Source organism: Electrophorus electricus, chromosome 20, assembly GCF_041902795.1.
Source record: "Electrophorus electricus isolate QZ-2024a chromosome 20, ASM4190279v1, whole genome shotgun sequence".
In the NCBI taxonomy this organism is placed as follows: Eukaryota; Metazoa; Chordata; class Actinopteri; order Gymnotiformes; family Gymnotidae; genus Electrophorus; species Electrophorus electricus.
The window spans coordinates 6,910,223-6,925,679 of NC_137516.1; the positions used below are offsets into that span (position 1 = coordinate 6,910,223).

At 43.4% G+C, this 15,457-nt stretch overlaps 1 protein-coding gene across 1 annotated transcript in view; it reads left to right on the plus strand.

Moving 5' to 3' along the window:
• The first annotated feature begins 4,719 nt into the window (after positions 1 to 4,719).
• plxnd1 (plexin D1) overlaps positions 4,720 to 15,457 on the plus strand; it is a 52,378-nt gene continuing 41,640 nt past the window's right edge. Inside the window, exons 1-4 of the mRNA XM_035536129.2 lie at positions 4,720 to 6,086; positions 8,033 to 8,209; positions 13,197 to 13,328; positions 14,438 to 14,538. Coding sequence (XP_035392022.2) covers positions 4,854 to 6,086; positions 8,033 to 8,209; positions 13,197 to 13,328; positions 14,438 to 14,538 — 1,643 coding nt within the window. The 5' untranslated portion in view covers positions 4,720 to 4,853. The remainder of the gene's footprint in view (positions 6,087 to 8,032; positions 8,210 to 13,196; positions 13,329 to 14,437; positions 14,539 to 15,457) is intronic.

Sequence of the window (15,457 nt, forward strand, 5' to 3'; positions counted from 1 at the left end):
GTGTGTGTGTGTGTGTGTGTGTGTGTGTGTGTGTGTGTGTGTGTGTGTGTGTGTGTGTGTGTGTGTGTGTGTGTGTGTGTGTGTGTGTGTGTGTGTGTGTGTGTGTGTGTGTGTGTGTTTAATAGTATGCAGTAACCCAATACTGATTCAATACAGAGTTGCTGTTGCAATGACAATTTGGATCCAGGATTGTTATGCTGGTCCATTTATTCAGAGATTATCCAGATATGTGTCTTCCTGCAGGTTCACAAATGCCCCCCCAACACACACACACACATTATTGATGCACGCTTTATATGCGTGAACCGAGACACCAGCACAGGACCTGTGCTTGTTATCAGTAGCTGTTGCTCAATCTCATGTTTGAATGAACTAATGTGTTCTCCCTTGAGCCCAAAAAAGCTATTACTCTGTAAAGTACTTACAGTATACAATAACATTACGTAGTGTAAGAATGTAAAATTTAATTGCACAAGTTTATATCTAGAACTAATTAATAATACAGTGTTCTCTATAAATATGGGGGCATTGAAGTGATAATTGCATTTTGTAAAGCCAGGGACCACTAGAAACATCCACCATGAAAGTTCACCATATAGTCTGTACAGTTGGAGAGTAAAGGTGACCTGGGGCTATGCACAGGGTGTGATGCCAACTTCTAACTTTCTATCAGCAGTCTGTTTCTGTCCATGGCAAACCTGTTGCTTGGATAGTTTTGGGTGGAAGATTTTTATCATCAGTAAAAAAAACAAAACAAAACAAAAAAACAGTTCAAACTGCATTGTTGTTTCTGACACCAGTGTAACACCTGTAACCTGTGCATGGCCCCAGAGAGTACTCTGTAATTGTATATCTTTAAAGCTGAACTCTAAGGTAGGTATACCTAGTAAAGTAAGATCTGTGATCTGCTGTCCGGAATGTGTAGTGTTAGTGTGATCTGCCCTAATCTTTCTTTGGAGTCAGTAGGTATAAACCAGAGTGAAGACCATGGAAGTATCTAGAAAAAACATTTGAATGTAAAAAAGGGACAGGAGAGCTATTCAGCACCATAGAACAGAAACAGAACAAATGGGGTGGAAATTAAAAAAACAAACCAAAAAAAACAAAACATCATTTGGGTACACCACACTGACAGAGGGAAACAGCTACAAACAACAACAACATTAATGATGATGATGATTATAATAATAATTAAAGCTATGAAGAAACAGTTCATCAACTGCCACTAAAATCACCACTGAAGTCACTGCCAGCTTTTAGAAAGGCCAGATTAAAAACATCTCTACAAGGAGATCTAGTGGAGATCTGTACAGTGGGTGGATGAGTCAAATTTAAACCCCAACCAATGATATCTAAACTAGGGAAAGGGGAAAATGTGTGGTATGGTATCTAGCTATATAACTCAATACTGCAAGCCTATGTGACTAATAGTTATTGGGACTGGAAGCTAGAAAGATGCTTTGAGACAATTTGTTGTCAGTAATGTCAATGTGTCCATGTTCTGTTAAGCACTTTTCTTCGCGCCAAAACAAATTCCTGTCCCTTACAAGTTCTAGCGAGGGTACGTGACTCTAATTAATGACTAACTATCAATGATTTTTAAAATGTTTTTAAATTGCAAGCAGTAATATTGAGGAGAGAGTGGACTCTTACCAGGGTAACTCCCAGGCCCCGCCCCCTCCCTCTCAGCTGCGCTCCAGCCCCGCCTCCAATGCCCCGCCCTGCGGAGGAGGCCGCTACATACTTCAGGAAATGTCCACATTGCTGGCCTACAAATAAATGTTATAGACGTGGAAAGTAATATACAACAATATATATTAATTAAAAGAACTAGCCTACACGTATTTCAGTACTTAGATATCAGACACTAGAATGAACAGTGCTAAAAACCACTCATGAGAAAATTTATCCGTGGGAGCACAGGCACAAATCAGAACAAACACCGAACCGATACGGCAGCCTCTGGCAATTCGCAAAGATATTTTCAGCATCCAAATAAATCAACGCTAACAGGTAGCATCGGAAACAAGCTAAAGTTAAACCTACTGCAAAATCACTGTAAAATGAGACATGCGCTCCGTTTTATTGTAACCATTACCATTATCGGAGTAGTCACAGTTTTAATAAATATGACATAATTTATTTTTATACACGTTATCTAACCTACTGCTACTTTAGAGTTTTAGTCCTCTTTTAATTTTGACCTTCAATCTTGGAACTTTTCAAAATGTAGGAGATAAATCAAGCTATCTGGGCTTAATGAGTAGCCTGCACTAAATAGACTACGTTGGCAACCGAATTCTCATTAATCATATAAGTATGAACTTGTCTATGTTTTCTATGTTCTCGTTATACAGTTTCATACGGTGCCTGGCCACTACCGAAAAACCTAGATATGAAACTTTTCTTTTTGAAATAGCCACTGGAGTGTGTTGTCCACTAGATGGCGACCTTTATCTCCTTATTGCCCTCTAGCGTTTTCTACGAAGTGTTCTTTGGTCATTTAAAATTAAAGATATCATTCGTTTGTTTATTTATTATATTACATTTTATAGACTGGGCAACTTTTAGGTAACATTTCTAAAAAAGATTTGTAACTTCTCACATAAATTATAAACCAGGATTACTATGTCCAGACCACTAGCTGTCAGGCAGGTTGGTGTCCGTCAGTGCCCACTTATCTAGACGGAAACAGGTTGCGACTGGTTGCAGTTCGTACCCTTGATTGTTTCTTAAGAAAACAAAAAAAAGAAATTCGGTGAAAACCCCTCAACCAACAGAGCTCTGGCTTGGTTGTTTATATTCATAGCTGTGTCGAAACAAACCCTGTGGCTGGATTTTGAAAATAAATCAGTATCCGGTATTTCAGAACATAGCGTACATACAATATATTTTAAGGCTGTTTGCACAGATTCAGTGTCAGTGTCAGATTGGAGGTCAAAGGGCACTCCCTCTTGTCATTTGCCGGCTGAATTGCAAACTAATTCTTGCGCAAAATTGGAGTTACTGCTGGAATTGCTTTTGCTCAGTTGCTGTCTATCGTCTCTTGTTCTTTTTTCACAGTTGTATTTCTCTCCGCTGAGAAATCGTTGGACCCATGCAAAGGCAAAGTTTATTCCCAAATAACACTCAAAGGAGTTGGTGAGTCGACATAAAATGACACACTTATCCCCTTGCGCAGCACAATAACACAAGTTTCAGTTCCATACTTCTTAGTTTTGCATATCAGTTTAGTTTCAACAACCAAATCTGTTCTGAGTGAACATCATCCGTGATGGATGATGGGCGATAAGTGAAAAATAGCCTGCGAATGCTTTCCTGCGAAGTCTCTGGCACGCTTTCGTTAGGTGCCGTTTATTGTGAAGCGTGTCACTTGATATGCACGCACGCACACACCAGGAGCGAAACGTTTCGTGACACCTGATGCGTTTGTGTGTTGTCAGCTCCTCTTTTGCATCCGATGTGCAAGCCTATTTGACTTTCCGTTAGCCAGAGAACTTATCACGACGCGTTTTCCTGCCTCGCCTCGGGGTCAATCATGTGAAGCACGGGAAGCCAAAATAAACGGCTCGCAAGCTTATCAGTTCAAATAATAGTACGAGGTGGTGACGGGCAGCATAGGGGAGGCTGCTTCCTGAAGGACCGGAAAGTTGTTTCAACTGTTCAGTTGACATGTGCTACAAATAATAGGTCACTGAGCAGAATGGCGAGGTAGGCTCTGTAACTAAATCCGCTACTGAGTTTGACTGTCTCCTCAAAGTGTGACTTATCACTATGTCTTTAGTGTCTACAAAAAGTCATACTTTAAATATGGAATCACAAATATTCCGCTTCAGGTTTCACACTATCACCAGATGCGTCAGTACAGGTGTGAATTTGAATGACTGTTAAATCCATGCCAAGACTTGGCGGGCGAGAGAGAGGGAGGGAGGGAGGGAGGGAGGGAAGAAGGTGTGTGTGTGTGTGTGTTTGAATTTTATGGATATCACATGTCATACTCAATTATTCGCTACAGAACGGTAAATGCATTTTGAATTCAGTTCTCTTTTGAGGCACATATGTTGTGATTAAATATTTATGAGCACAAAAGAACATGTCCAAAGCTTTTTTAGAAAGACGTTAGAAGACATGAATAGGTACCGGAACGGTATTTTGTTTTTCAGCTGGTACCCATCTGGTAGCATTTTAACGGTACTTAATGTGCAGTATCCGCGTGACTAATTGGAAACCCGAAAAAAAACATGAGCACGAAGTGATCAAGTAGCCTACCTGTCTTTTTGTTAGTAAGATTTTAAAAATTGTGTGTGAACCAAAAAGATACAGTGTCTGGGCTGGTGATAAAGACTACTTTTGCTTCCAATGAACATTGGTCTTTCTGCATAAACAAAAAGTTGGTTTTTACATTTCCCATGCGCTCTTTTACAATCTTATAGCTATTTGCAACTGCGTGCATTCCAGGGTAAAATTACTCCGAACAAGGAATCGTTCGTTGAATTAAATCAACCAGAATCGCTGGACTGTCAAACGCTGATCTACTTATTTGGATACACTCCGATTCCTTAACTTTGCGCTGTAATTCTTAAAAGTGCGAGATGAATAGCTTTAGGTGACTGGGCCAACCACCGGCTGCCCTTTGCACACCGGAATAAGGGGTAACGGATTTGCTCCGCTGCGCCGCGCTGCTGCTCGAGCTCTAAAGGAAGCACGACTCCTTATCACGTCATTCCGTGTTCAGGCGTTCGGCAGGAAACAGTCTTTCCTCCCGGATAGTTGCTGCGAGAGCGACGCGCTATTTTCTACTTGCTCAATGCTCCTCTCCGTCCAGAACCCGCGGAAGCCAGCCAGAAGGAAAAATGCCTCCTTCTACGGAGAGAGTCTCTCTCACAACTCCTGCGTTGTTTCTCGCCGTTTTTCTCACGTCTCACTGGACTCTCCATTCGCGTCCCGTCGGCGCGCTCCAGATTCAACAGGCGTTCACCTCTCCGAATGAGACAAATAACTTTGTGGTGGATGAGGTTTCGCGGAGGGTTTACCTGGCCACGGTGAATTCGCTTTATCAGTTAAATGCCACGCTAGTAACAGAGGTGGAAAACGGCACGGGGCCGGTGAAAGACAGCATGCTGTGCCATGCGCCGCAGCTGCCCCAGGCACCGTGTGAACACGCCAAAACGCTCACCGATAATTACAACAAGCTCCTTGTTCTGGATCGCGAGCAAAAGGTGCTTGTGACATGCGGCTCGGTGTATCAAGGTTTCTGTGAGCTTCGTAAGATGGATAACGTGTCGCAGATCGCTGTGGAGTTTCCGAAGCCCAACGCAACTGTCTTCCCAAGTATGCTCAACATTGTCGCCAATCACCCCAACGCGAGTACCGTTGGACTTATCTTTCGGAGTCAAGAAGGTACCCCTCGGTTGCTCGTGGGTGCGACTTACACGGGTATGGGAACAGAATATTTTCCAAAGAACCACAGCAAAGAGGACCTCCGTTTCGAGAACACCCCAGAGATAGCGATTCGATCCTTAAATACCAAAGACCTTAACCGGCTTTTCACCTACGACATAAACCCCTCGGAAGACAACGTGTTTAAAATCAAGCAGGAGGTAAAACCGAAAAACAAACTTAGCTTCGTCCATGCCTTTACGCAGAAGAGTTACTCCTATATAGCCATAAATAACGACGCCAACACCGGTTTGAAAGAGAGCCAACCCAACAGTATACTGGCACGCATCTGTCTGGATACAGACGGAACCCGCAAGTCCACTTCGGAGAGCAGAAAGCTCACGGAATCGTACATCCAAATGGGTCTTAAGTGCGGCGCGAACGGGGATATTTACAATCGAATCGTTTCGGTTTTTCCAGCGGAGATCAACGTGGAGGACCGCGCGGGTGTGGAGCCTTACCTGTTCGGAGTCTTCACTAAGGCCAACAGAAAGTCGGCGCTGTGCGCGTTCCGATTTGCGGATATTGAGGAGACTATTCGCCAGGGCCGGCGCAACTGTTCCAACGGACCCAACAGCGACGTTCAGGTGCTGGACAGCGTCATTCAGGGATCCGGGGCAGAGTGCGAAACTAAAGTAAAGGTTGTGGTAAGTTGTTGGCTTCAAAGCCATTAAAAGTGACTAATCCTACGGCTACAAATGTAAATGATCCCAGGCTGCAAGGTAAAATTTCCCCTTTCCATGAAAATTATGTCTAGTGTGTATATATATATATATAATTTATTTGATTAATGAGCTGTTTTAGTTTATATAGTCAATATATCCATATATATAGCGTACTTTTATATAAATATACCTGCATATGTTTAGCTGAAAACAGTGTTTTTATTGTCAATTAAACTTTTAAATGACTTTAAAGTAATTTACTAAAGCGTGTTGCTCTTGGCAAGGAAACGGTTTAAATAAAGCACATGATTCAAGCTGTTTCAGAAGAGCAAGAGTCCCAAGCATGCTCCAAACACGAATCATGTTATTGCGCGTGGGATCTGCCAGAGAACGCGAAGGTTATGGGAACAAGCGCGAGGGTCGGGAGAAAAGTCTATCTATCCTCATAGATAAGCCTTGACTAAACAATAGTGACATAGATACCATTAACGTGAACGCTAAGATGAGGTGAAATGCAAGGATTTATTCAAACCTGTGCACATAATTTCAGTCGTGTATTTTAAATTGCTTTCTAATAATAAAAAAAAAAAGTATATGAGTAAATGGGTCATCGAACAACGTAGTCATACATCTTAAAGTGCACGGGTCTCTCCGATTTTTTATGGTTTTTTTTTTTTTTTTTTTTGTCTATTTGGACATTAAAATAAACAGTTTTAATAAAAAAGAATATTACTGTAATTTACAATTTGCCGTGGTAGCAGGAAGCGAGACCAGTTAGGCCTTGTTGGGAAATTCGTGGTCACTTCAAAATTCCCTTGGTCAAATATTTGTGGAGGGTCCTACTAAGGTGTGCAGAAAATGCAGCTCTTCTTCTTTTGGATTAAGTAACAAACGTCTCATTTCTCATTTCTATACTTGGAACAAGTATAGGCTATATTTAAAACAAAGGACGCATGACAGTAAAGTGAGTAAATTCAGTCATGCAGACCTATAAAATTGTTCGAACGAACTCCTGTAGTGAAGATGGAATCACTTTCATCGTCTAGTGTACATATTTATTCTGTTAACAAAATGGTTGGTGGTTTTTGTTAAGAACGCAAATAACCCTTTTAAATTGCTTGTTACTTTGCACTAGTCCCAAAAGGTACGAGTAGCATACTTTGTAGCAAGTAGCAAGCATTCTTTGTTTACTTTGTCATACTCCCATTGGGGTTCAATGGGGTACACCGGTAAAATTATGCTAAATCTAAACTTCGTGTTTACTAAAAATCATAAACGAACATATTGTCTAATTATGATCAGTATGGTCTTACTGTATGAAAGAATCAGAGCCGTGATACACATAAAGACTTTGGGGTCTTCCGTAACATGCTATAAACATGCACTTGTCATGTTTCAAGAGCAGTCGCCCCAGAGACGTTCTAAAGCGCGAGCTAATCCGACGGCGCTAGCCGTCTCTTACGTCACTCCATCGTCGCGCGAATACTCGCTCGTTATGACTCAGTCGCGTCGTCGTACACCGGCCGCGCTCTTAAAGTCCGAGTGCGGTGCGACCAGAGGAATTTATTCTCACTGTTTTGTGCATGCCGTGCACCTGAAAGTCCCTCGTGGAGCCTTTTCCGATATGTCCTGCTCTTAAAGTGGAAAAACACTCCCTGTCGCGAGTCCCTCTCTCCACCTTAAATGCGCTTCAACCGGCCATGTATTCCCGCATGCGAGACGGACTAAACATTCCTTTGAGTAGACTACAACTAGTTCAGTTTCATTCGTGATAAAATGGTACCTTTAAATTCTATGCTGAGTGCTTGACAATTAAAGGTAATTAACGGACAGGTCAGCCTCGCTTTACAGTTCTAATTAAGAGTGGTCGTAAAAGAGAACGTCTGCGGCGCTTGTGTAAACCGACGGGCGTTTGTTTACGTTGCCAGCTTCAGCCGGAGCTCCTGAACTGCGGCGCCGCTCACCTACAGCACCCGCTGGCCCTACGGAAGCCACTAAGCGCTGCCCCGCTGTACGAAGCGTCCGGCCTCAGCTCCGTCGCGGTGGACAACGTCCACAACCGCACCGTGGTGTTCCTGGGCACCGTCAACGGGAGGCTGCACAAGGTGAGTGGCACAAGCGCAGTTAAGCGTAGCCTGTCTTATGTCAGCCGTGAAATCCTCTGTGGAGGAGGTTTTTACAGTAGGAGGGGGGTTAACTCTGGTCTCGGGTAACCACTGCCCTGTCTTCGTTTCTTTACTCAACCAGATTAAAGTGCTGGATAATTGCTGATGAGTTTGATTGGGTGTTTCTGGGCCGTGTAGTAAGAGTGACACTATACAGAGCTGTCAAATTTTGATTAGGGCATATGTGTGTGTGTGTGTGTGTGTGTGTGTGTGTGTGTGTGTGTGTGTGTGTGGTGAGAACAGTAGTGGCATATGTGCCTGTATATAGGTGCCAAAGGATTTTCTGAGGAATATAAAATAAAGTTTCATTAGGCTGGTTTTCTTCTTTCTTGTCTGAAAAGGAATTTTTTTGCATCTAATATGTTTTTAGGGACTCTTTAGCGATCCCTGCGGAGTCCTGTCTGCACCACTCTGAGTTCTGGTTTCTTGAAAGCCAAAGTACAGCGGAGCAGTGATGGAAAAGTACTGCTTCTTGAATGTATTAGTGCAAAGAATATGTGAATACTCCATATCTCATTTAAAGATGTTTTGACATTTCTTTTCTTTGAGGGATACCCTGCCCCCAACCCCCCCCCACACACAAACACACACCTATCTTTATGTCTCAACCCCAGGTTCTTGCCAGAAAAACTCTCAGCAGAGCACTGGTCTTGAAAGCATGTGCAGGCGCCCTGCCTTCCACGAGGGAGGAAAAATATTCCTTAATTAGGCAAAATTCCAACCCCCTGTCTCATTCCTGCATGGAATCACCTCTTAGTGGGAGCTTCAAAGTAAGAAAAAAACAGTGGAGGGTCGCTCTCAACGGCATCGGAAAAATTCTCTTAAAACTGAGAGCGGCTTTTAGGGGGAGGCTTTTGTTTGGTCTTAAGAGACTAGTTCAGCTGCAGGGTGTCTTACTTTAGAAATTAAAAACCTTTCCGTAACCGTGCCAGGATGCGGGAACGTCTGCTTCTGGAGTAATCCCATGCCTGGTTTGCATGTTTGGTGCTGTGGCGGGAGTTAAAGGGTTTGTGTGTCTGTGTGTCTTTGTGTGTGTGTGTATCAGCGCCCTGCAGGCAGCTCTGTGGCTGTGCTAATGGTTTCAGTGGTGTATGTAATGTAATTTGGAATGGTGAGTTGGGGATGTGTTAGTGCAGTCAGATTGAGTTACAACTCACCCTTTGCTTACATACTACTCTTAAAACCTTCAAATACAATAATATCCTTTTTGTTTTTCTTTCTCTCTCAATTAGTGAGGCTGGCATAAACATGAAGAGCAGGATTTATGAAGTCACTCATTCAAAATGATATTTGCTTATAGAACATACATTTATATGTTCATAGTTCATGAACAGAACATTGATTTATCAGTTGATTTGACTTATTGGTTTATTGATTCATTTTATCTGGTATCAGTTGCAATTATCTATCTATCTATCTATCTATCTATCTATCTATCTATCTATCTATCTATCTATCTATCTATCTATCTATCTAAATTTCAGAATGAACATAAATAAACAATTCAAACTTGCATGTGCTCTTTAATTTTGTACATGAGGTGGTTTCTGAGCCATGTAGCATAAGAGTGACACTATACAGAGCACAAGATCAAGCTACTTCTGAGTCCTTTGATTAGAAATTAAATTTGTATTTTGAACCACAATTTGTATTTTGAGCCAATCCAGTGCATATCAAAACGTATTTATATAGCACTTTTTACAATAGATGTTGTCACAAAGCTGCTTTACAAGTCCAAACCCCCAGAGAGCAAGCCAATGGTAACAGTGGCGAGGAAAAACTTCCTAGAGCATGAGGAAGAAACCTTGAGAGGAACCAAAACTCAAAGGGGGGGACCCCATCCTTCTCTGGCCGACAACGGACACCGCAATAATAACAAATGAAAAACTAAGCAATTTATTGAAAAAAATAAGCTATTAATGTCTAGCCCAACTGTCTAGAGGTCCTAGTCTTGTCCCGAGGTGTGAACGTGTCCGAGACCCATCCTGCCAGAGAACGTCCATTAAGGGCAACGGAGAAGTAGTTGGCTGGGGAGGAGGTGTGGTGGGCTACAGGAAAGGACATCAGGGGGAGGTGGGAGTAGCCATGGCAGCTGAGATGGGTAGAGGCTCAGTAACGTCGTGTGATAAGAGCATATGATAAGAGCTCAGTAGTATCAGAAATGTTTTATCCATCCATCCATTTATTTTGCCATTCTACAGACTTTGCCAGTCCCTGTTTTATGCACCTCTGTGTTTGTTCCAGTGTCTCTTCCTCTCGCTAGATGTTTTTTGTCTTTCTTCCATGTTCCTCTGTCTCCTATTTCCAGTCCATCTAAACTGAAATAGGCCCTTTGATTAGTGAGTCTGATTCACATACACACACACACACACACATGCACGCACACAGCCAGTTGCAGCTGACTGACTTTGAAAGAAAGCATTCTTTGATGTGCTCATAGCTAGACACACTGACCTGGTAGCAGAGCAGGTGTCTGTGTGTGTGTGTGTGTGTGTGTGTGTGTGTGTGTGTGTGTGGGGCAGTGTTTTGGGGCATTTGTGTGTTATGTGACTTTGCTAATCTCACCCTTCCTGGCTGTAACTAGTCTCCTGCTGTATGTGTTTGTGTTTGTATGCATCTGCACTTCACTTCAGATTACTTCAGATATTTGGTGAACTAGACAAACAAAACTCCTTACCTTCTGCAGAGCTCAGCGTTTATAATATTCACGTTTATAATATTCACGTTTGGACAATGTACAGAGGCCTGAGTCAGCTCCTACCTCCAGCAATTTCCATCCTACTGTTTGCACACAGAAGGTGACAGATGCCAAAGGCCTCACGACTGCTAAGCGGCCGTAATGCTTCCTCTCTCAAAGCAAGCCATGCAGACAAGTCAGACATGGCCAGCTGACCTCCGTCTGTGGCCCAGAGACTAAGTGGCATAAGTGGTCTTGCGAAACTGATGGTCGCCTAACAATGCTGGGCGAAGCTCGTCCTGCTCCAGGTCACTCGGAATACGGAATCCACTCTGGCGAGGGCATGTCTGGAAGAACACTGGAGTTTCTGTTTTCCAGGTTTTGTGGGGCTTTTTTTTTTTTTTTTGACAGGTTTTCAAACTCTGCTTTCCACACTGCGGTCAAGCGTGCGGTCCTGAAACGCTCGCAGCCACTGGGTTCAGTCCTTTTGGCGCTTTTCAGATCGATTTAAGGTGCTAAATCCGTGGCCCACGGGAGGCAACTCTAGATGTAGAGGAAGAATCACATGCTTCTCCACAATGTCCTCAGGCGCTTCATCTCATGCTCTACGCACTGGACTTGTGAAAGTTTCATGGACATGGGTAGAGGCCTAGCAGTGTTGACTTCCTATCCAAACAGGGAGCTGTAGCTGGGTGGAAGACTGCCTGCAGAGAGGTAGTGGCCTTGGGCTCCAGCAGCCGCGCTGCTTTCCAAAGGAGAGATGCGAGTCCTTTATGAGACGCGTTTTAACAGCGTGCAGATGTTCGGCTCCGATTCCCAAGCAGGTGGCAGACCCCACTAAACTGCATTGACCCCATAAGGATGCATTCACTTATACAGTTTGTCATTGTCCGCAGGGGGGTGGGGGTGGGGGTGGGGGTGGGGTGTCACAATCCACTTCCCTCCCTCTGAGTCTTTCGTAACATCTGCACTGGTTCATCTGGATGGTCCCCAGCGGGAAATCTGCATGGAAGAAACGATGGTTTTCTGCAGCCAGCATCTCCCACAGTGCGTGGTGCTCTGACCCCACGCAAGGCCTGACCCTGCACGTGTAGCAGGGCCAGGGGAGACCTCTCGCGGTTTAGCCCCCGGAGCACAGATGGCGTTCCGTCTGCAACGGAGACCTGTGGCTTATCTGTGGTCACCTGTGATAAGCAGCCAAGTGTCTACTCGAGCCTGAGGAAGCAGATGGGCTACGTCGCTGACACACTCGTCGAGACAGGCTCCTGCCCAGCATTCCCGTGGCCAGAGCGCTGTCGTGTTTAATAAGGGTCGCTCTAATAACTCTGTCACATTGCGTCATAATTAAAGCTTGTAAAATGGAACATGTGGTGTTTGACACACATGTGCAGCATAAAAACAAAAGGAGATGAAAGCAAATCGTTTGAAATCCAATTATTCTTTTTGGGTCCCAGGAACAAAGGGTCTTTCCGCATGCGCACACTGCCATCACAGTTTTAATTTAGCGTAAGGTTTCCCACACCATTTTGTGTTTGTGTGTGTGTGTGTGTGAATGTCTGTGTGTGTGTGTGTATGTGGGACAGAACATGGTGGCCGGTTCAACTCTAAAGTATACTTTTAACAAACTCCGGTTTAATTTAAGACCAGGCCAAAACTGGGTGCAGTCGTGTGTGTGTGTGTGTGTGTGTGTGTGTGTGTGTGTGTGTGTGTGTGTGTGTGTGTGTGTGTGTGTGTCTGTGTCTGTGTCTGTGTAAATAGGTAGGAATGATGCATGAATCGTTATAAAAGTGGTTCTTTCAAGGGCTGCGTTCTTTCAAGGTGAGTTAGTTCTGTACTTTTCACAGACTCTGAACCCAATTCCCTCGTCAAAGCTTGATTAGGTAATGAGCGTCTCCAACTCTCTACAGTTTACCAATGGCTCTCATCACTTGTTCTGCACTGGATCATTTTACCTGTTAGTTCCATTTTAGAGTGTTAGAATCTTAGCAGCCATTTTAGCAAATGTGTCAAGTGACAGAGTATTCTGCAACTCTCATTATGACAGAGATTAATTGTGAATTTTAAGTATTTGTATAAATGTCATGTTAATTTGATCTTGTTCTCCTTCTATATCCCCATTTGTGTTGTGGCGTATTGTTAAGGGTTGAAAGGCGTGTATATGTAAGTCATCACTCACAGGCTCTCTGTAGTCACGGAGGCTTAATGAACGCGGACGTTCACTTGTTGTTTTGTCATATTTTTTTGGAACAGCTGTCCCTACTGCGGAACCTCTCCGTGGCAAATAAGTGGTCATTACGGCTCCCCGCTGGTGAATCGGTGCATCACATTATGACCTTTGACCCCAATGACAGAGACTACTTATACCTCATGACCACGCACCATGTGAGTATCTGTATTAGCAGCTTTATGTCTTTATATCCGTATACTGTACATAAATTATATTGTATACGATATGTATATGTATACCATATGAAAAAAGTACATACAGTGATTTCTCCTTTGAATATTAGCCATAAAATCCCTGCATCGTTGTATTATCTACACATTATATTACATATTCTCATTATTCAGTTTGCATCTGTATGGCAACTATTTGAAAATATGTCACTACAAAATACTAATGCATGATGCTTATTCTCACATGTATGAAGTCACGTGTAAACTCTCCGAGCACCTTCCCAGCTGGTAGAATACTCCCTCAGTAAAAATCACAAGAGTGTGAGAGAACGAGACAGAGAGAGAAAGAGAAGGCTCAATGAAATTAGATCAGAGGGAAAGTAATTCTCCTTAACGTGGATGTAGCTATCCACGCCAGATACGCCTGTGAATCCAGAAAGCACATTACATACGGAGAATATCAGATTACATTTATCAATAACCGCATCCAATGAAATTACCCTGATCAATTATGTCACAAAATATGATTACATCATCAATTAGCCTATCGTACTTAGATTTCAAAAAGTCCAATTATGCCCTAACCTTATTTTGTTTTAAGATATTCTTTGCGAGAGACTGCATACATTTGCTTTGATCTTTCACAAGGCCTCCTACTTCACTCTCTCATTCTTTGACTGTCAAGCACACGCAGCCTACGCAGACACGCACGCCCACGTCTTTTTATAGTGATGCTGTGCAAAGTGAGCAGGGAGGCTGTGAGGGAGGCCATTTCTGTGGGGGGGAGTGAGGAATTTGTCGTGAAGTGTGAAATTGCATGTGAAATCATAATCACGTGAAAGACCAATATGAGAGTCCGTGACAGGTCTGTGTGTATGACCTAAGGTTTGACCTGACAAGCTGTCAAAACATGTGCTGCCTGCACGTGCGCGTGTGTGTGTGTGTGTGTGTGTGTGTGTGCGTGTCTGTGTGTGCTTACACTTAGTATGTGCTTGTGTCTTTTAGCGTGCCTCCCTTACACTATCAAAGCTATATAAATAGCTGTATTGGGGGCAATTAACATTAACAAGCAGTACTGTGTCATGTGTGTGCAGCTCTTAAGGGTCCAAGTGGCTGTGTGTGGCCAGTACACCTCGTGCAGTGACTGCCTCAGTGCCTGCGACGCTTTCTGTGGCTGGTGCACACTTGAAAGCAGGTAAGAACGCGCAGTTAGCTGCTCCGCCAGCCAGTGGCGCAGGAATTTGGAGATTCTTTTCTGTGCTCACATGCGATGTTCTTGTGGGGTTGACCGTGAGCTGGGATTTGAGGATGGATTATTTTCAGAGGCTTTTGAGACATGGATGGACTGAGCGAAACTTGAGAGGATTTTGTTTTTCAGGGTAAATGTTTCTGAGCACTTTCTAATTATGCACTAGAAGTATAATTGGTGGTTTTAGAGCATGGGGTGGGGGGGGGGTTGCCTCTGTTGGCATTCATCATACCGTATGTGACGTTTGTAGAGGTAGAGCTGTCAGTTCCTCTGCCTTCTTGTATTCTTCATTTTGTTCTTCTGTCTTTCTCTTCCACCCCACAATGGCTTGTTGCTGTTTCATCCACACTAGCTCTTTCAGGGAGAAATGTCAGGCAGGACTGAGAGTCTTTTAGCTGAGGCCATGACCGTGGGTGCGTGTGTGCATGCGTGTATGTGTGTGTATGTGTGTGGAATTTGTTTAAACAATGCTTCTATGAAAAAATGGGTACATGAAAGACAGCGTAGCTGTGCGTGTTCGTGTGTGTGTGTGTGTGTGTGTGTGTGTATGTACACCAGGAAGTAGAGTGCAATCAGTGCTTTGAAGACAGTTGATATTAATGAGTGAGATGTGATATGTGATCATGGTTACTTTGTGTGTGTGTGTGTGTGTGTGTGTGTGTGTGTGTGTCCGCGCTTGTGTGTGGGTTGGGGGTGTATGAGCGTATGTGTGAGTCATGCTAGGTCAATGTGTATGGTATCATGTCTCAGACTCATCTCAATTGACCCAGTGTCTGACAGAGTTTTAATCTGATTATGCAGTAAATAAATCCCTGTCATTCCAGTACAAGCACAACTCTTTGTAGACATATTTCAAAGCTAAATG